Here is a 15,747-nt window from a genome sequence, read left to right on the forward strand (position 1 = left end):
AACTTGCAGCATTACTGAAGCTTCTCTGAGAATAATCCCACATGTGAGTTGCTTTCCAGGTGGGAAGAGAACAGGAGGGACAAGCAAATAGCCATAAGGAGACAGGAGCTGCTGCCCATCTCCTCTGGTGAGTGTCCTGAGGGGCCCCAGCCCTGGTTTGCTGGCAGGACTCAGAGAAAACGAAACTGTCTGGGGCTCCCAGCCTACACTGTGCACAGATGGAGATGTCTTGAGCCAACGGAAGAAAATCAAAACCTCTTGTTATGAAATGACTTTAATCTGGTGAGGGAGAGGCCTCCATATGGATGTTAAAATAAGCAGAATTTTTTACTGACAGTATAAMCCATTTAGATTTCCTGTATATATGGATTTAGGAATAACCACTAGAACACTGATTTTTGTTACCCCCTTTCCTGTTTGTTCATGGCACCTGAGATGCAGCCCTGACTCAGAGGAAATTCCATAGGGATGAGCTCCCCCTCTCCCTCCTTCTGGGTCAGCTGTTGATGCTCCAGCCTCTCACTAAGAGTGGAGGGACTGAGCACCTTAAATCCATGCTTTGAGTGATTCTGCTGGGAAAACATGAGTATTGCCTTGGTATTGGCAGCCCAGGTGAGCTCCATTACTTACCCTTCAATTTCACAACAAATTTTCAAACCACTTTCTGTTTGATTTTCATTTTGTGCTTCAGCTTGCATCTCCTCCTTGATCATCCTTAAAGTCACATTTGCTGTATTTGCAAAGCCATTATCAAAGAACTATTTGCTGCTGCTAATACAGAGAAGGGAAAACACATTTCTGCCAAAAAGAGAGAGATTCCTACTCCTAAGGGCAGGATGTCTCAGCTCTAAAACCTTATCTGCACATGAACTGTACTGCCTTGTAATGAGTTAATCATCTTGATGTGGAAGTGCTTATTTCTAGGAAGAAGAATCCATCTGCAGAGGCATCTTTACACTAATCTGACGGAATCTGTGGATGTAAGGTGTGTGAAGTGTAAGTGAACCTGTAGGAATAAAGGCTCATCTTCATATATAATTCAATGGAAACTTTCCAACTGGAGTATTTTGGCAGTATGTAAYTATTTGAAAGGGCATATTGCTGAAATGTAGTGTTTGCTTGCTTTCTGCATRTATTATGTACTCCATGGCTTTAAAAAAAAAAAAAGTATTTTGGCATAGGACAAAGCAAAGACACAATAACTATGAAACACAGCACAGAATCTCTGATGGCTATCACCCTGCGCAGCAGGGGGCTCGCATTCAGCTAAACCAGTCTTCTGGTACAGCAGGTTCTGGCTAGTGAGACTCCATTGTCATTTACAAGCAAGCATATTTAAATGGTTAGAATATCTTCATTCCATTTTGTTCTGATTTGGCTGGTCTCCTTGTACTCACTCTCTYTGAGAACACTTAAGGGACCAAACCCTTCATTTACATATTCAGTTACACGATAATTTTTTCATCAGGTCACTCTTCTGTGAGTTGCCATTTGCCGAGTACTGCATTTGGAAGCATTTGCTGGTCTCAGGAGAGGCAATGCTTCACTTGTCTTGGAAGAAGACAGAAGTCCTTACAGGCAGGAAATGCTGGGCTAGATGAAAAATGCATTAGCACAAGCAAGATAAAAATTTAGGGCGCAGAAATTGTAATTGCAAAATACAACTGTGTGAATTCTGGCATTAAGGGAACCCTGAAAACCACAAAGCTGCCATTAGCCTGGGAATGACAGTAAAACAGGTTTAAACTAAACTACATTATGTAGTGTTTGGGATGCACCGAGGGCATGTGTTGTCACTGGGATGTACCTGTACAGCACATCTGAGGATTTACCAGCAGTTTGCCACTGCCACAAGGGGCAGCCCAGCCATCCTCCACTGGACCTAGCTTTGCGCCATCTCTGTCTCTTGGATGAGAATCTGCGAGCCAATTCTCAGCTGCCAGAAACTGCTCACCTTTTATTTTTGGCAGGGTTATTTTTGGTCAAGACAAGCAGTTTCAGTTGGTGTTTCATTCCAGCAGATAAGCACCAGARCCAGCGCTTGGAAGAGATTGAGGTCTCCCACCCAGTGTGAGCAGGACTAGCAGAGCACTGACAGTTCCTCGCTCAGCAGCAAGGAGCACACATAGGTTGTCAGAGCTCTGTTTGCAGCACCTGGGAGCTCAGATATTTTTACTATACTCTGGTTGTGTAATTCTAAGGAGTCTATTCCTGGGCTGTAAGAGTCCGGCATTGTTCTGCAGGATTCATAATGCTGCATTGTCTTTTTCTCTGTGCAGAGCTTCTGTGTTTAGATGAAAAACAAGTTTGTTTGGGGGCATGGAGTATATACTTACACTGAGAAGCACAGGCCTTGAGTAGCTGGGTAGGCATGTAGTGAACAGTGTCAGAGAAAGCTATGGCTTCAGACTACGGATTGCACAAAGTTTGTCTTCTTTCTCCCCTCCCAGTTCCCACGAATTTACAGCATCATTGTTCCTCATCACGTCAACAAACCAGCCTCAAATAGCCAGGGTTTGTGCCACCAAGGAGGTCCAAAAAGATAAACAATGTGAAGACAGCTTAAACTGTYGTTCAGATGCAACAATGTCAGTATGCTTTACTGCTGGCATGATTCATTTTTTTCTGTGGAAGTGTTGCTGGTTTTGAGTTGTTTTCAGTACACAGCCTATTCCTAAGAACACTACAACACCAGTTAAGGTTTCTGCCTCTTGTGCTGCTATCCCCACTTGACAGTCACTGCTGCCAAACAGCAGCAGAACTGAAATGTTGAGGAATGTGGATGGGAAGGGACTTTCTGGAGTCCAAGCAAAGCTTGTAAGAAGAACAGCTTAAACTGCAAATGTATTTGGAAGGTCAAGACTCCGTGGAGAAGATTAATTTGAGACTTTTAGAACAGGAAAGGAGATTCAGTGACATATCTTTCATTAAATAGTATGAGGAAATCCCCACATCTAGCTTGGAAAAATTTCATATAAATTATTGAATTGCAAAAGGACAGAGTCTTCCAGAGCAGTACTAGTTCCAGCTCTGACCCTTTAAAAGTACCAATTCAGAGAATGATAGAAAGCAAACACAGAAAAACTGTTACACATACAGAGGTGCTGCAAAAATGGAATACTTTCCATGGTGATTTAAAATAAAAAGTTCTTAAATTCAAGCCRACATTTAGGTACTACAACAATGTAGAAATCTTGGTAGGATAAGGAGCATTGACTGAAGGTTATTGTTATTATTCTTTTTCTGGTAAAGCAGTACCAAATTGTGCTAGAATTTATCCCAATAATTTTAAAGGGAGCTGTTATTTTGTTGTTCTCTTAAACGTCTGACTACTTCTGGTTTCTTCTTTTTTTTGGTCAAACCCACAAAAATTTGTTAAGGAGGACTTGTTTAGTTCAGTGCAAATTTTCATTGCTTGCTTTCTGACCACTGCTTCTTTTAAATCTTATAAGAGCAGAGGTAGCTCGATGGGTTTGGAGCTTAAGTTCCCATTCTTTGACAATCCAAGCATGGGAAAACTGCAGTTTGATATAASAGAGTAAAAACTAGGGAGGTCTTAGGTTTCTTCTTAAGTCATCTCTTCTGTTACTCAGTGTTCCTTTTTCCCCCCCCCGCATTAATGACTGCTGAATAGTTTGCAAAGAATGCTGCAGAGGACCAGACTTGTGTGCTGCAAAATGTTATCCTACTCTGCTCCTGGAAGCTCCCTGGTGGGAACACCATTACCTATGTGTACAGAGAGGTTACACCATAATATGAGAAACAAATCTGTAGAATTCCTAGAAGAAAAAGGTCTGAAAAGAGATCTGAGAAGAGATTCAATGAGAATTACTGCAGAATCATATAGGAAATTATTTTAATTTAGCTAGTCATACATGATGCATCAGCCTGTTGCCCCCCCTAAAAAAGCAGACTCTATATCCTCACCTGTGACCTTCCCAATACCTTTGAGGAAGTGAGTGAGAATCAAGTTCCTTTGAGAACACAAGGACCAGCTCCTTGTAGCTTTTGGTTTTGAAATATTTCCGACCGTCCAAGTAAAAAGGTTCTTTCATAAAATTCTTGTTCATCTGGTTTTGTCCCTGAGGTGGAACTAAAGTCCCCAAGCACCAACTTCCTCAGGGAGACCATAATTCATTCCAAAGACAATGGCAGCTCAGCTTTCAGCTGGCTTCGCATGTTAAAGGAGCTCACCCTCCAGAGTCCCGTGCAAGAGGCTGTGAGTGCATATACCTGGGAGTGGGAGGGGATGGAACAGGGGGGAATCAATGTCTTTCATGTGTAGTGCAGGTGGGCTTGCATAGGTGTAACATCAAACCACAGCACAGGATCAAGAATTGTGCACAAAGTCACCTCCAGGTGCCGGTTTGCTACCTCAGAGCTTTGCTGATGGYCAGGATTCCAAAACACCAAACTTTYWTGACTATTTTAGTGTTTCCATAACAAGGAAACRCTTCCTACTGCGGAGCTGCAGTTCTCAAGCTTTGAGGCATGGAGCATTCTGTAGCAGAGCAGCTGGTAATTCACACAGTGGTACAGGGCTCCTACAGTAATACGGCTCTTTTCAAGCTAATTGCCAGAACATAACAAAAGAAATAAAAGTTGGATGGARTAACTTCTTGAAGTTATTCTGTAATGTGTGGACTAGCAATTGGTCTGCAAAGCCATAATTTGCTGTGACACAGTTTGTGGTATGCAAATCATGGAGAACTCTGGATCGCTATTGAATAATTACCATAACAATTCATGTTGACTTAAAAGTACTTATCCTCAGAAAGTCTTTGTTCCCTCCTTTGACTTTAGAAAGATTAAAAAGAGTAACTGATACAGTAATTTAACTTCTTAATGACCACATTAGTCCTGTAGAACCYGCTCAATCAAGATGCTGATACTGCTGCTGCTAAAACACGAGTTGTCTGACGCAYACCTACACCAAATTTATTTCTACACTTCACATGAACAAAGTGTAGCTAAGGTCAAACATAAGGAAGTTCTAGTTAATCATAGTTCTGGAGTGAAGTAGAAGCAGTGGACATAAATTAGTGTAATACAGAGCAATTCTCAGAAAAAAAACTCCTAAGATTTTATTATTAATTCCCTGTGAGACTGCAATTTGCAATTTCCACAATAATTCCATCAGCTGTCTTTTCTGCTTCTGTGAATAATCACATATAACATCACATGCCATTAAAGAAACAATTATTCTAACAACAGACTAATAAATGCCTTCTGTTAGATGCAGGATTTAGCCAGCAAACATAAATAGACCTTTTACATCAATACCAGTGAGGATTAACAGTGACATTTTTATGTCACCCACTCATTCGTGAATTGCCACATTGTCACTGCAAGCCACAGGGTGGAGGGGAAAAAAAAGGAGACAACCAGCAAATGCAATCATTTGTGGGAGTGAAGACACTGTGACTATTTAAAGATGTTAGTCAAAAACTTCAAAATTAGCAAATATTTGAATCCCACATAAATTGCATATTTAAGACTGTAGGATTGAATATTTAATGAGAATTTGGTTAAATAGATTTTTTTTTTTTGGGGGGGGGTTACTTCCTACATATTTACAGTCTTCCTGTGTTAACTTGGACAACTCATATTTGTGTGTCTCTTATTTCCTCAGGCTTATAATTTCTGGTATATATTTTAAGCAGTATTTTTCATTCTTTTAYGTGAATTGGAAGCAGTATAATGGTGTCTGCAGAGAATCTACAGATGTTCTGTATGGGTAGGGAAATTCTGCTGCTCTGACAAAACATGAGAATCTGAAGATCCTGAAATAACAATTAGCCTCCTTTTCTTCACAATCCACAAATTGAAAAAAAAAAAGACTACAGGAAGAAGTAGGGTCAATTTGATTTCTAACTGGTGGATAGTTAAAATTACACTGCAAACTTAGACAAAATTTCAAATGCCGATTTTTCAACAGAGGGTTTTTTTCAGCTATTATTTTCTTAGACACACATAGTAGGTTTTCTGCAGCACTCATCATTACGGTGGTTAGCTATCCATCCCAGGATGTAAATGCAAGTTGTCAGCTAAAGCCTTGCAGCCAGTCTTGCAGTCACACACCGATTTTCACATACATTCATTGACTAGGATGGACTTAAATTCCTTCCTAGGAATATTTTATCAGTTAAGCCTGAATGCAATTGTGTCCTTTAAACCAAGTTTCAAGGATAAAGATTTGAAGATTTAGTCTAGTGATATCCCTTTAGTGCTATTTGAAATTTCACAAATGCCAAATGTTCTAGGTTTTGAAATGAGTTGACTGGCTCCCAGGAAAATCACAGTGAGGTGCCAGGGAAAAGTAGGAAAATGTCTAGCCAAAAGCAGCATGCCTTTTCTTTTCTTGTTTGTGTGTGTACACATTTGATCTATTTTGCAGGCATGATCCTTGCCTGGCTGCCACTATTTAAGCAGGCTACAAAGATTCCAGGGACTGTGARTTATATCCTTTCTTGCACTTGGACAACATCTGATATTATGGGATACTGACTGGGCAATGTCATCAGAAGTTTTGACAGCTTAATGCATTTTCTTCTCTCCCAATCAATCAATTTCCACGTCTTCAGTATAATTTCCCTGTTGTTTCATTCAATCTCAAGCCAAACAAGCAGGCGAAACCTTCTTGTGGCCATGAAGGATCATGGAAAAAAGAGCCACACTGGCAACATGGGCAACAACTCCATAGCTTATTGCAACAATTCCTTTTCAAAAAGAACACTGGTGGAAAAGCAATATTCTGAGAGTAAATCTTCATTAGTGACCCACTACTTGAMCAGGTCAGAGGGATTTAAACCAGGCAGCAGAAAAGGACACCTGAAGAGCTCTAGTGTGGAATGTGGAACACTAAAATCATTCAATGATTACAAGGAGATGTTGCACTGTACTGCTTTCTCACTGTGTACAGGCATGTTGGAGATGGGTTGCTTTTTTTTTTTTCCATTGCCTTTGCAACAGGCATTTAGTTTGAAGGGTGTGTAGGAAAGTGAACTTTGAAAATGTTAGTCATCTGTAAAGTCAAAGTATTCTACTTTCAACAGGATGTGAGGCAAAGTTTTCCAGAACTTACTTTCAARTACCCAGGCATCAAAAGGGACTCATTTGTAAAAGTATGATGTGGGCATTCCAGTTTGCCAGAAATCCCATTTAGGACCCACTGTAAAAGATACTACTTTTGATATGGTTAATGGAATAATCAATGGAAATACTGTGAACTATGTGCAGTGTTCCCTATTCAAAGCAGAGTATGATTCACAGTGSCGCCTTTAAGGTACACAACACTAAAATCAGGAGAGTATGACCTTTTTCTATGTTTGTCCACAGCTTTAAGCTTGCCTCTGTTATAATTAAAATTATGTATGTGGGGACCTTTTTCATCAGCACGATTTTTGTTCTTTCTACTTCTGACATTTGAAATGGAAAAGAAAAGCTAATGTTTAGTTTTTCCATTTAATTCTTAATAAGGAGATTTCTTTTTTTTTTCTGAGCTTTGTAGATCTATTAATCCGTATTTATGAAATTAGGGCTACTAAAAATAGAGAAAAAAATGGGACGTGTGGGAAGTAGCTAGGAAAGAAGAGGATAAATACAGGAAGGGATGAAGATACACAGCACTGTGCTCCAAAGAGCTCTGCACTTTGCCAAGCACCATCAGCAGACTTTTTCATAGCAAGTCTTTGCKACCTAGTGGAAAACCAGTTGCTTTGTTTTTAGCCAGAGCTCCAGTCTAGAAGAAACCACACTTTAATCTAGAATTCTCTGATTTGTTACCTGTTCTGAGCTAAAYTGTCAACTTTGTAGTGATGTAAAAAAACACAACTGCTATTCTGTACAGAGGGTGTATCAGAGAGAAAAAAGCAGTCCCTTAGTGCATACAGCAGAAGTGTCTGCTCTTGCCTGTTTGCAAACATTGCTTCAGATAAATTTACTCCAGATCTGGGAAAAGGTTTGGGTTCTCATTTTGTTTAARCCCCACAATTGTAAACACTGGATAAAGGCCACTACCACATTTCTCTTGCATACACAAGTTCAAGAACTTTAGTTACCCCAGAAACAAAAATTTGGCTACAAGGAAGTTGAGATTACTGCTGGAACTTGAAACACTTTCAAAGTTGAGAAAATTTCAAATTAGAACTCAAGAGTCTAATTTCCTAGCATGCTGACAGCTGTCATGACCTACTATACAGCCCTTAAAAGACATATGGGGATGTAGTACTGCAAGCTCTTACCCACGATACAACTAACTCACTTTGCAACTCCTATGCAATGAAAACACATCCTTTACTGATGTATYTTAAGAACAATGATGTATCTTAAGAACAGATATGATAATCTTTCAGCAAACTCTTTACAGCAGTTTCCTGCAGCCACTGTTCAGTGTTGATCCAGCTGATTTCTGTCAACAGCTAGAGATTAATAACAGCTTGTTAATCAGCTATGTTAGCTATATGAGGTTCTTGGCACTATTTAACACTAAAAGTTTTCTCAGCACTCCACTTTCACCCATACTTCACTTCATGCAATTTATTCACATGGGAAAGCGTAATACCTGTGTAAATGTCACAGATTATGTGATGTAGCTGATCTTTGCTTCCATYCCCATCCAAGGAAGAACTGACAGCAGCTTCAAAAGGCCTCAGATTTACTAATCCTGAAGCCCACATTGTGCAGCTGCAGACTGTGGGGTGGCAGCTATGACAGACAGAGTCTGTTCCAGCCAGCCCACCTGTGACAGAATGGGATGTTTCAAGAGGCAGAAGAAAGCAGGAGGTTGGTAGCTAATKGTCCTGCTGTGGGAAGCAGCTGAAYCAGCAGGACTTACCTGCATCCCTTTAATTATGCTGTCCCAAACTGTCACAGTCATTTCCCTGACATAATCTATAGTAAGATACTATGCCCCAGACAGCAAGGAAAAGAAATAGCAAATATGGATGTCCTTATATATTCCAGTGTTACAAACATGTTTTCTGGTACTTTGATGCTTTATGTTGTGCAAGCATATGGCCAGCGAACAGAGACATCTTTATAGCCTGCATAGTTAATTTTGTCTTTCTGTATACAAAATAGTAAAAGGGACAGCACCTCTTTAGTATGAAATGTCTCATAGGATTTCTGTGCCTCAACATATATTGCAGGCATCCTTTATCWCTTTCTTAAAAGGAAAAAAGAAACCCCACAGTTCCAGAATAGCCAACTGCTCCACCCCAACAACTATCACCCCACCCAGCTTCAAAAAGAGACATCTGTTATTTACGTCCACCCTACTACCAGTTTCCCAGGCACTCTTAAAGCATTGCAAAGTGAAATAATTGGGAGAGCTCAACAGCCAGCAGAGTAGCATTGAGGAAATGCCCAGATACAGCCCACATGACTGAGTTATTCTCGTGATTAGTAGCATTTGAGATTAGGTTTACAAAGTCTCTTTTCACAGACAAGGATTGATGAACAAGGATACATTCCACAGGCTTTCTGCTTYAGACTGACAGCACTCAGCTTCAATCATTTACCTGCATCAATGCAGGGCCACGGATCTGTTCATTTCCATCACTCTCGCCAGTCTCACTGTGGGTTTGCCAAATGCCTCTTAATGAAAAAAGGGCAGGTTAAAATAGATTAATTGACTTGCCCCTGGGAACCCAGAGGAGGGGACAGTTTACAGCTGCCTATGCAGAAGGGTAGGTGTACCTAAATACATTACAATGGTTCATTTGGCATGGCTGAAAAACACAGAATGCTTTTGCACCTTGACCTGAGTATTGCTCTAATGGYATCTCATGTGCCAGTAGCAGCTTCACTCCTTGTGAAAGCCTCAAATTATGGTTTCCTCAGGTTTGACCACAGGAGATGAACTACCTAACTTGTAACACAGTTCTATTAAAAGCAAACACAAAACCTGGTAGGTTGCTCAGTTTTTCCAATAAAGTGTGCATGTTAGGACATGCCAACACTAAATCTGGCTAAACTGAAAAATCATAGAAGATAATTTTGGAATAGTTTCAAAATGATGTGGCATTCAAAATCCTATTTTCCTGTCAAACTGTTCACAGTTTAACACAAATTGAAAAGCTAGTCCCCTCTCCTAATCCCTTTTAATAATCTCAGACTTCCTTCTTCTCCACACACTCAGAAGGACATGAAAAAATGAAAGTATTTTCTTCTTTTTTTTTTTCTTCGATGCTAACAAAGAAGCAAAATGCACAACTCAACTGCTTTTTTACTGGATGATGTATTTGAAGTTTAGTCTATGGCCTTCAGGTTCACATGAATTCCACGTAACTCAAGGCATATTAAGTCAGGACTGTAATCCCCCAAAGTTTCCTTTCTACCTAATGGAAAAATAAGTTAGCAATGCAATGCTGAAAGCTTCTCTTCCAGTGAGAAGCCTGAAGTTAAGTTGGGCTATCCTGATGTACCAGGACTGTGCTGCAACAGCTGCAGCTACACTCAACACAAGAGTTGTTTGTGCTTTTGCAAACAGTACTAGTCACACTAGGAAATGCTGGTAAAAGGGCCAACTAAAATACTTAGCTTAGACATTAATTTATGTTAGAGCTCTCAGGAAGTCTCTCAACTCTTACTCTGTAGGAGTAGGGATGTATGTTTAGATACAATTTTCTAAAGAATTAATCAAGCCATTGCATGATCAGCAAGCCTCATGTAGGCTGCTCTCCTACCAAGTCCTCCACCTCTYCCCTACCTCAGTGGCTTTCATGTGCCTCAGTTGTCTCTTAAGTTTCCAAGAGCACTTCGTCCTCCCTTCTGCTCTCACTTGTGTCAGTGTACTACTGATTTAGGGCTGCTTGGTTTGGAGCTGCATGCATCCTGATCCACCAGCATAGTAAAAGCTGAGCTTTTTTCAGTTTAAGCACAAAYCTGGATGTCTATTAGGAGCCCCTGGCCACATAAGGTTTACTAGTATTAATATATCTTCTGGTACGGCAACAGCTTCAAAAATTTTGAGATATACCAAAATCCCATAATCTAGCTTGGTAATGAAATGAAATTTCCCTTTTCAGAAGCCACCAGCTGTAGGTARGACACATTACAAAATACCTTAATCCTAAACCTATTTTAATTACATGTTGACCTTTACAAAGTGACTAAAACTAGTATTAGTCTTTCCAGAGTCAGAGATATTAAGCTGCACAGAAGTAAGGTCAGGATGCTATTTTAAGTTAAGTAATGCCACTCTCCCAGGCCCTTATTTAGACATACTTGTCTACAACAAAAATTGTTGTGTCTTCATTTACTTTGACATGAATTATTAGAAAGTAGCTGCCAAAGAAAAATGTTGCTGTCTTGCAACCAACTATTCTGTATTTTTTCCATGTCTTACTCCTTGAGTGTTAGATAGCATCAAACATCCCGATGATTAAAAACACCCAACACAAAGCATTTAGGTAGTTTTAACAGCCGATATGCACCTAAGTATGTTCCATATAGGAGCCGATTCAAGCATAAAYAATTAATGGGCTCTTTTTATTTCATAAAACTAAAGCTTACAGATTCTCAACTCATAACCATTCAGATAGACAACCACAGAAAGTATTATTAATAAAACCCAATAGGCTTCCAGGCCTCTAAAATTTTTCAAACATAAAGGTACAAAAAAAGATACCACGTTTACATTACAGTCTTGCTGCCTTACACACCATCATAAAAAATGAACAAACACATTCAGTAACTTCAAGCGTACCATTAAAAAGATACCAGTAAGTGCTCCAGTTTTCTGTACCATACAACTTTATTACAGTCACATCTTTCTAGGCAATGTATCCAAAATATTTGACTCAAGCATACCTTTAGACTGCAAATACACRGAAATAGGGCATCAAGTCTTTCCTATCTTAAAGAAAAAAAAACCATTAAGTTTTAGCTCATGTTATAAAAAGTAACCGTGTGGAATGTGACAAGTCATAATGTGAAATCAAAGTGCTTTATTCCCATAGCGCAGTCACAAGTGGTTATATAGCTATTCCTTAGAATACCTCAAACACCAAAAGAGATATTTGCTCTGTTGCACCCCACCTTGCAAAGAACTTTGGACCATCATGGTGAAATTCATTAACTAAACAGCTAAACAGTATCAGTGGACCAACAATTTCATTTGATATTTCAAATACTGAGTTATAAATGAGGCATCATTTATTATTTTTYAAGTTTCTTTAATAATTTGCRAAGTTCTACTGGATTCTGCAASRTTATATTCCAGTTAGTCTCTTATGMTCTATTTGAAACACTCAAATYATTTCYCCAGAAYCCAATACCYAAGACTCAGTATTTTTGTGCAATTCTTTGCTATTTKYATGTGAAGAGAGAAACACTTAATCCAACAGCCTGCAGGAAAGAACTAKAAATTCTCAAAGCAGAAAACTAATAAGATTTGGACATCAGTAGTTGCATGGAATACATGCTCAATTCAGATGTGGCATACTGAAAAATACTCATGTTTTAAGTGTTCAGTCAGAAAACCTTCCTACAGAAGTCTAAAAACCTATTTACCTTCCAGAGAGAAGGAAGTTTAAGACTTAGGCATTTAATTMTCTTTTCTGTTACAACAGAATTAGCTCTAGGTTCTAATGTGTATGATTAATCCCCCCATTTCAGACACACCATTGTACAGTWTAAATGGGGAGGGTTGAGGGAAAATTTCTGGTCCCATCCCACAGACATAAAGACAAATYGCTTTGCAAGACTGATTTTATCCATCACATTTGTGGAAACCAACCCAAAATGAAGGCACATTGAATCTGTAACAATATAGCTTATAAATTGTAAACTAAAGCTGAACCTCTCTATAATTTCTAGACTTTTTGCACAAAAGAAATGACCAGCACCTATGCAGAGGTTCTATTWTTTTAATTAAGCTTTTTCCAGAAATGGACAAGTGTTGCATGCCTGTGCAGACACTGTCATTTATTCGGTTTTGACATGAAGTGCAGAAACTGGTCGTTTATCTGCATGGAAAGTCTGATGCCAATGCACCAGTAGCACTTCCTTCCCATTGCTACAAGAAATGTAAGCCACCAGCAACAGCCATGGACAGCTGTGACCTCAAAAGTGCATAACTCCCAGAGCAGCTTTCCTGTGAGGTGTTCTACAGCTTGCGGCATGCATTCAATCAGTGTCTCAAATTTGGATTTTACATGTCAAAGCTTATTTACTTCAGGCCAGGCACGCACTTGCATCTTAGGGAAGCCAACTCGAAACATGCTTTGACACATGCTGCATTGAAACTGGCCATGCCTTAACAACTACACACAGATGAGCTGCTACACTGAGTAGCATTCAGGATCCAGGGTCAGCTCAATACCTCAGTTCTTAAGGAAAGCCCAATATGGATAGAAATCTGCCTCCTAGATTTCACTGGAACTGCTACCTTTAAAACAGAGAAACAAGATTCAAGGTTTCCGAAAGCTTTAGCAGACGGATAGGCTCGTCAATCAGATTAAGACTTACTCGGTTGTCAAACAACAGTTCAAAGCCTTGGCTATCACTTCTCTAGAAATACAGGTTTAAAAGAACTCAAACACCACTGCCATCACTTAACTAGAATATATAATTATGCTGCTTCATTCAGAATGATAAAAAGGGATAGAGTTTTGGAGTTCTAGATTTTCACCCTACACATGAATTCACACACCTTCCTTTCTTTTTCTTCCCCTTCCTTCTATATTTTCTCTATTTCTGCACGCAGTCAATTGAAGGGATTGGCACAATTTACTAGAGAACACAGACCTGTAGCTATTACATTACAGGACCATATTAGAGTTTCATGAAGATTTCATGCAATGGTGTCTGTGCTCTTTTATTCTAAAAGAGAGCAACTTTCACATGAAACACATACAACACGTTTGTGATTTTAAATGCAGTGAGTTACACAAGACAAGAATTGACCAGACTTACTAACTGGAGCTGCGCTAGGTCTGGCACTTGAGAATTCACAGTGATTAAAATAAAATTGCTTTGCCTAAGACAAAACATAAGATACCACATACATATAAAAACTCTTTGCTTCTATTATCTTGTATTAGTATTCCAACAGTGATAAGCAAGCTCAGTAGTACCTCCGACAGCAAAGACTTCTGCGCATGGTTAACTTTATTCATTGCTTGCAGTGCAATGGGTTTAAAAAAAATATATATTTATGACGTCAAATCAGGCAATTTTCAATGCATAAAGTCAACACAGGCTCAACTCTTTGATGGATTGAAGCTCGGACTCTGACAGAAAACAATTCTCTACCATCTCATTTTGTGTATCCAGCTCCACGCTGCACCAGCTGGTATTGCTGTTAAAGAGAAACTTAAGGTATACTTGTATATTACTGAGATGGTCTTGTGACATAGCAAGCTGTTTGCTAATAGTTTATAGTACCAATTGATAATATAAGAGTAAAGCATTTGCACTTTTCTTTCCCCCACTCACCTTGCTAATCCTAGTAGATCCACTAACAGGTTAATGATCACAAAACCTGCTTTTAGAGAGAAAGGGGCACAGCTTTTAAACACTCCAGCGTTTCTCAACCCACCTGCTGCCTCCCATTTCAGCACTGAAGCAGCTGCTCTCAGGAGCTGTGAGCTCCCAGAGCCCYGCTGACCTGCTGGGCTCACTGACCACACTGAACTGAGAGTTAAAGCAAGATACTCAGGACCCATCTGGCCAGAGTCCACGAGTGTAGAAGAGCACCCACTCGTACCTGCCTCACCTCCTGCGCTACACCTGAGGGCACTTTGGTCCGTGCATCCACCTCCCAGACCTCCTGCTCCCCGGCCTTATCCAAACACATTGGACTTCGGCCTGAGCTTGAATGATGATTTCAGGGATTTCTCCTCATGCTCTTCCTCCTCTGTGTCACCACGAAAGGAAGGCGTGTTGTGAATGATCTGAGTCCTGAAGCGGATCTTATTAAGTCGAGGCTTCATCCGTCCGCTGCCAGAGGCTTTCCTGGTCATCTCCTTGCCTTTGCCCGGCACCGCTGCCCCATCGGTGCCTTCAGCTTCCTCCCCAGTGCCGTGATGGTGGTGGGAGTGACGGTAGTTCATGAGATTGGACGGCAACACCTTGGAGAGCCTCCAGCGTCCGCTCCCATTGCCAGCATTCCCTTCCTCCTCTTCCTCCTCCTCCTCCTGGGCCCCCACGAGGCTCCGCATGTCCCCCGAGGTGCCSTGGTGCAGGTACTGCGCAGCCTTGCGCCCGCTGTAGTCGCGGATGTCCACGTCGGCGTCGTAGGCTCCCACCAGCAGCTTGACGACCTCGGTGTGGCCGTGCATGGCGGCGATGTGCAGCGCCGTGTGCCCGCCGCTGGTGCGGGCGTTGATGTCCACGGGCAGCCCGTGCCGCTGGGCGAAGTTGACCAGCGTGGCCAGCAGCTCCTGCCGCCCGTGCTTGGCGGCCCAGTGCAGCACTGTGAAGCCAGTGATAAAGTCCCGCTTGCAGAACAACGCCGGCTCGCAGCTCAGCAGCCCCTCCAGGCTCTCCCACCGCCCGTCCGAGGCCGACAGCATCCAGGCGTGCTCCAGGGGGTCCAGTGCCACGGAGCCGGTGGTGCTCCCCTCCTCCTCGGCGGAGGACGAGGCCACGGAGACGCTGTCCGAGTCGCGGCCGCGGCCCCCGCCGGGGAGGGCGCCGCGCTTCAGCTGGGGAGAGCTGCCCCGCGCTGCCTCCCGCATGTTCCGGCGGCCGCCGCCCTGCGCCGCCGCCCCGGGGGCTCCCTCCACCGCCCCGGGCTCG

General features: G+C 41.4%; 1 protein-coding gene across 1 annotated transcript in view; it reads right to left on the reverse strand.

The window, feature by feature from the left end:
- Positions 1-12,274: 12,274 nt before the first annotated feature.
- SOWAHC (sosondowah ankyrin repeat domain family member C) overlaps positions 12,275-15,747 on the reverse strand; it is a 4,015-nt gene continuing 542 nt past the window's right edge. The window contains exon 2 of the mRNA XM_057386400.1: positions 12,275-15,743. Coding sequence (XP_057242383.1) covers positions 14,790-15,743 — 954 coding nt within the window. The 3' untranslated portion in view covers positions 12,275-14,789. The remainder of the gene's footprint in view (positions 15,744-15,747) is intronic.

Source organism: Malurus melanocephalus, unplaced genomic scaffold (genome assembly GCF_030028575.1).
Source record: "Malurus melanocephalus ecotype Western Australia unplaced genomic scaffold, MMel_1.1 scaffold_1, whole genome shotgun sequence".
Classification (NCBI taxonomy): Eukaryota; Metazoa; Chordata; class Aves; order Passeriformes; family Maluridae; genus Malurus; species Malurus melanocephalus.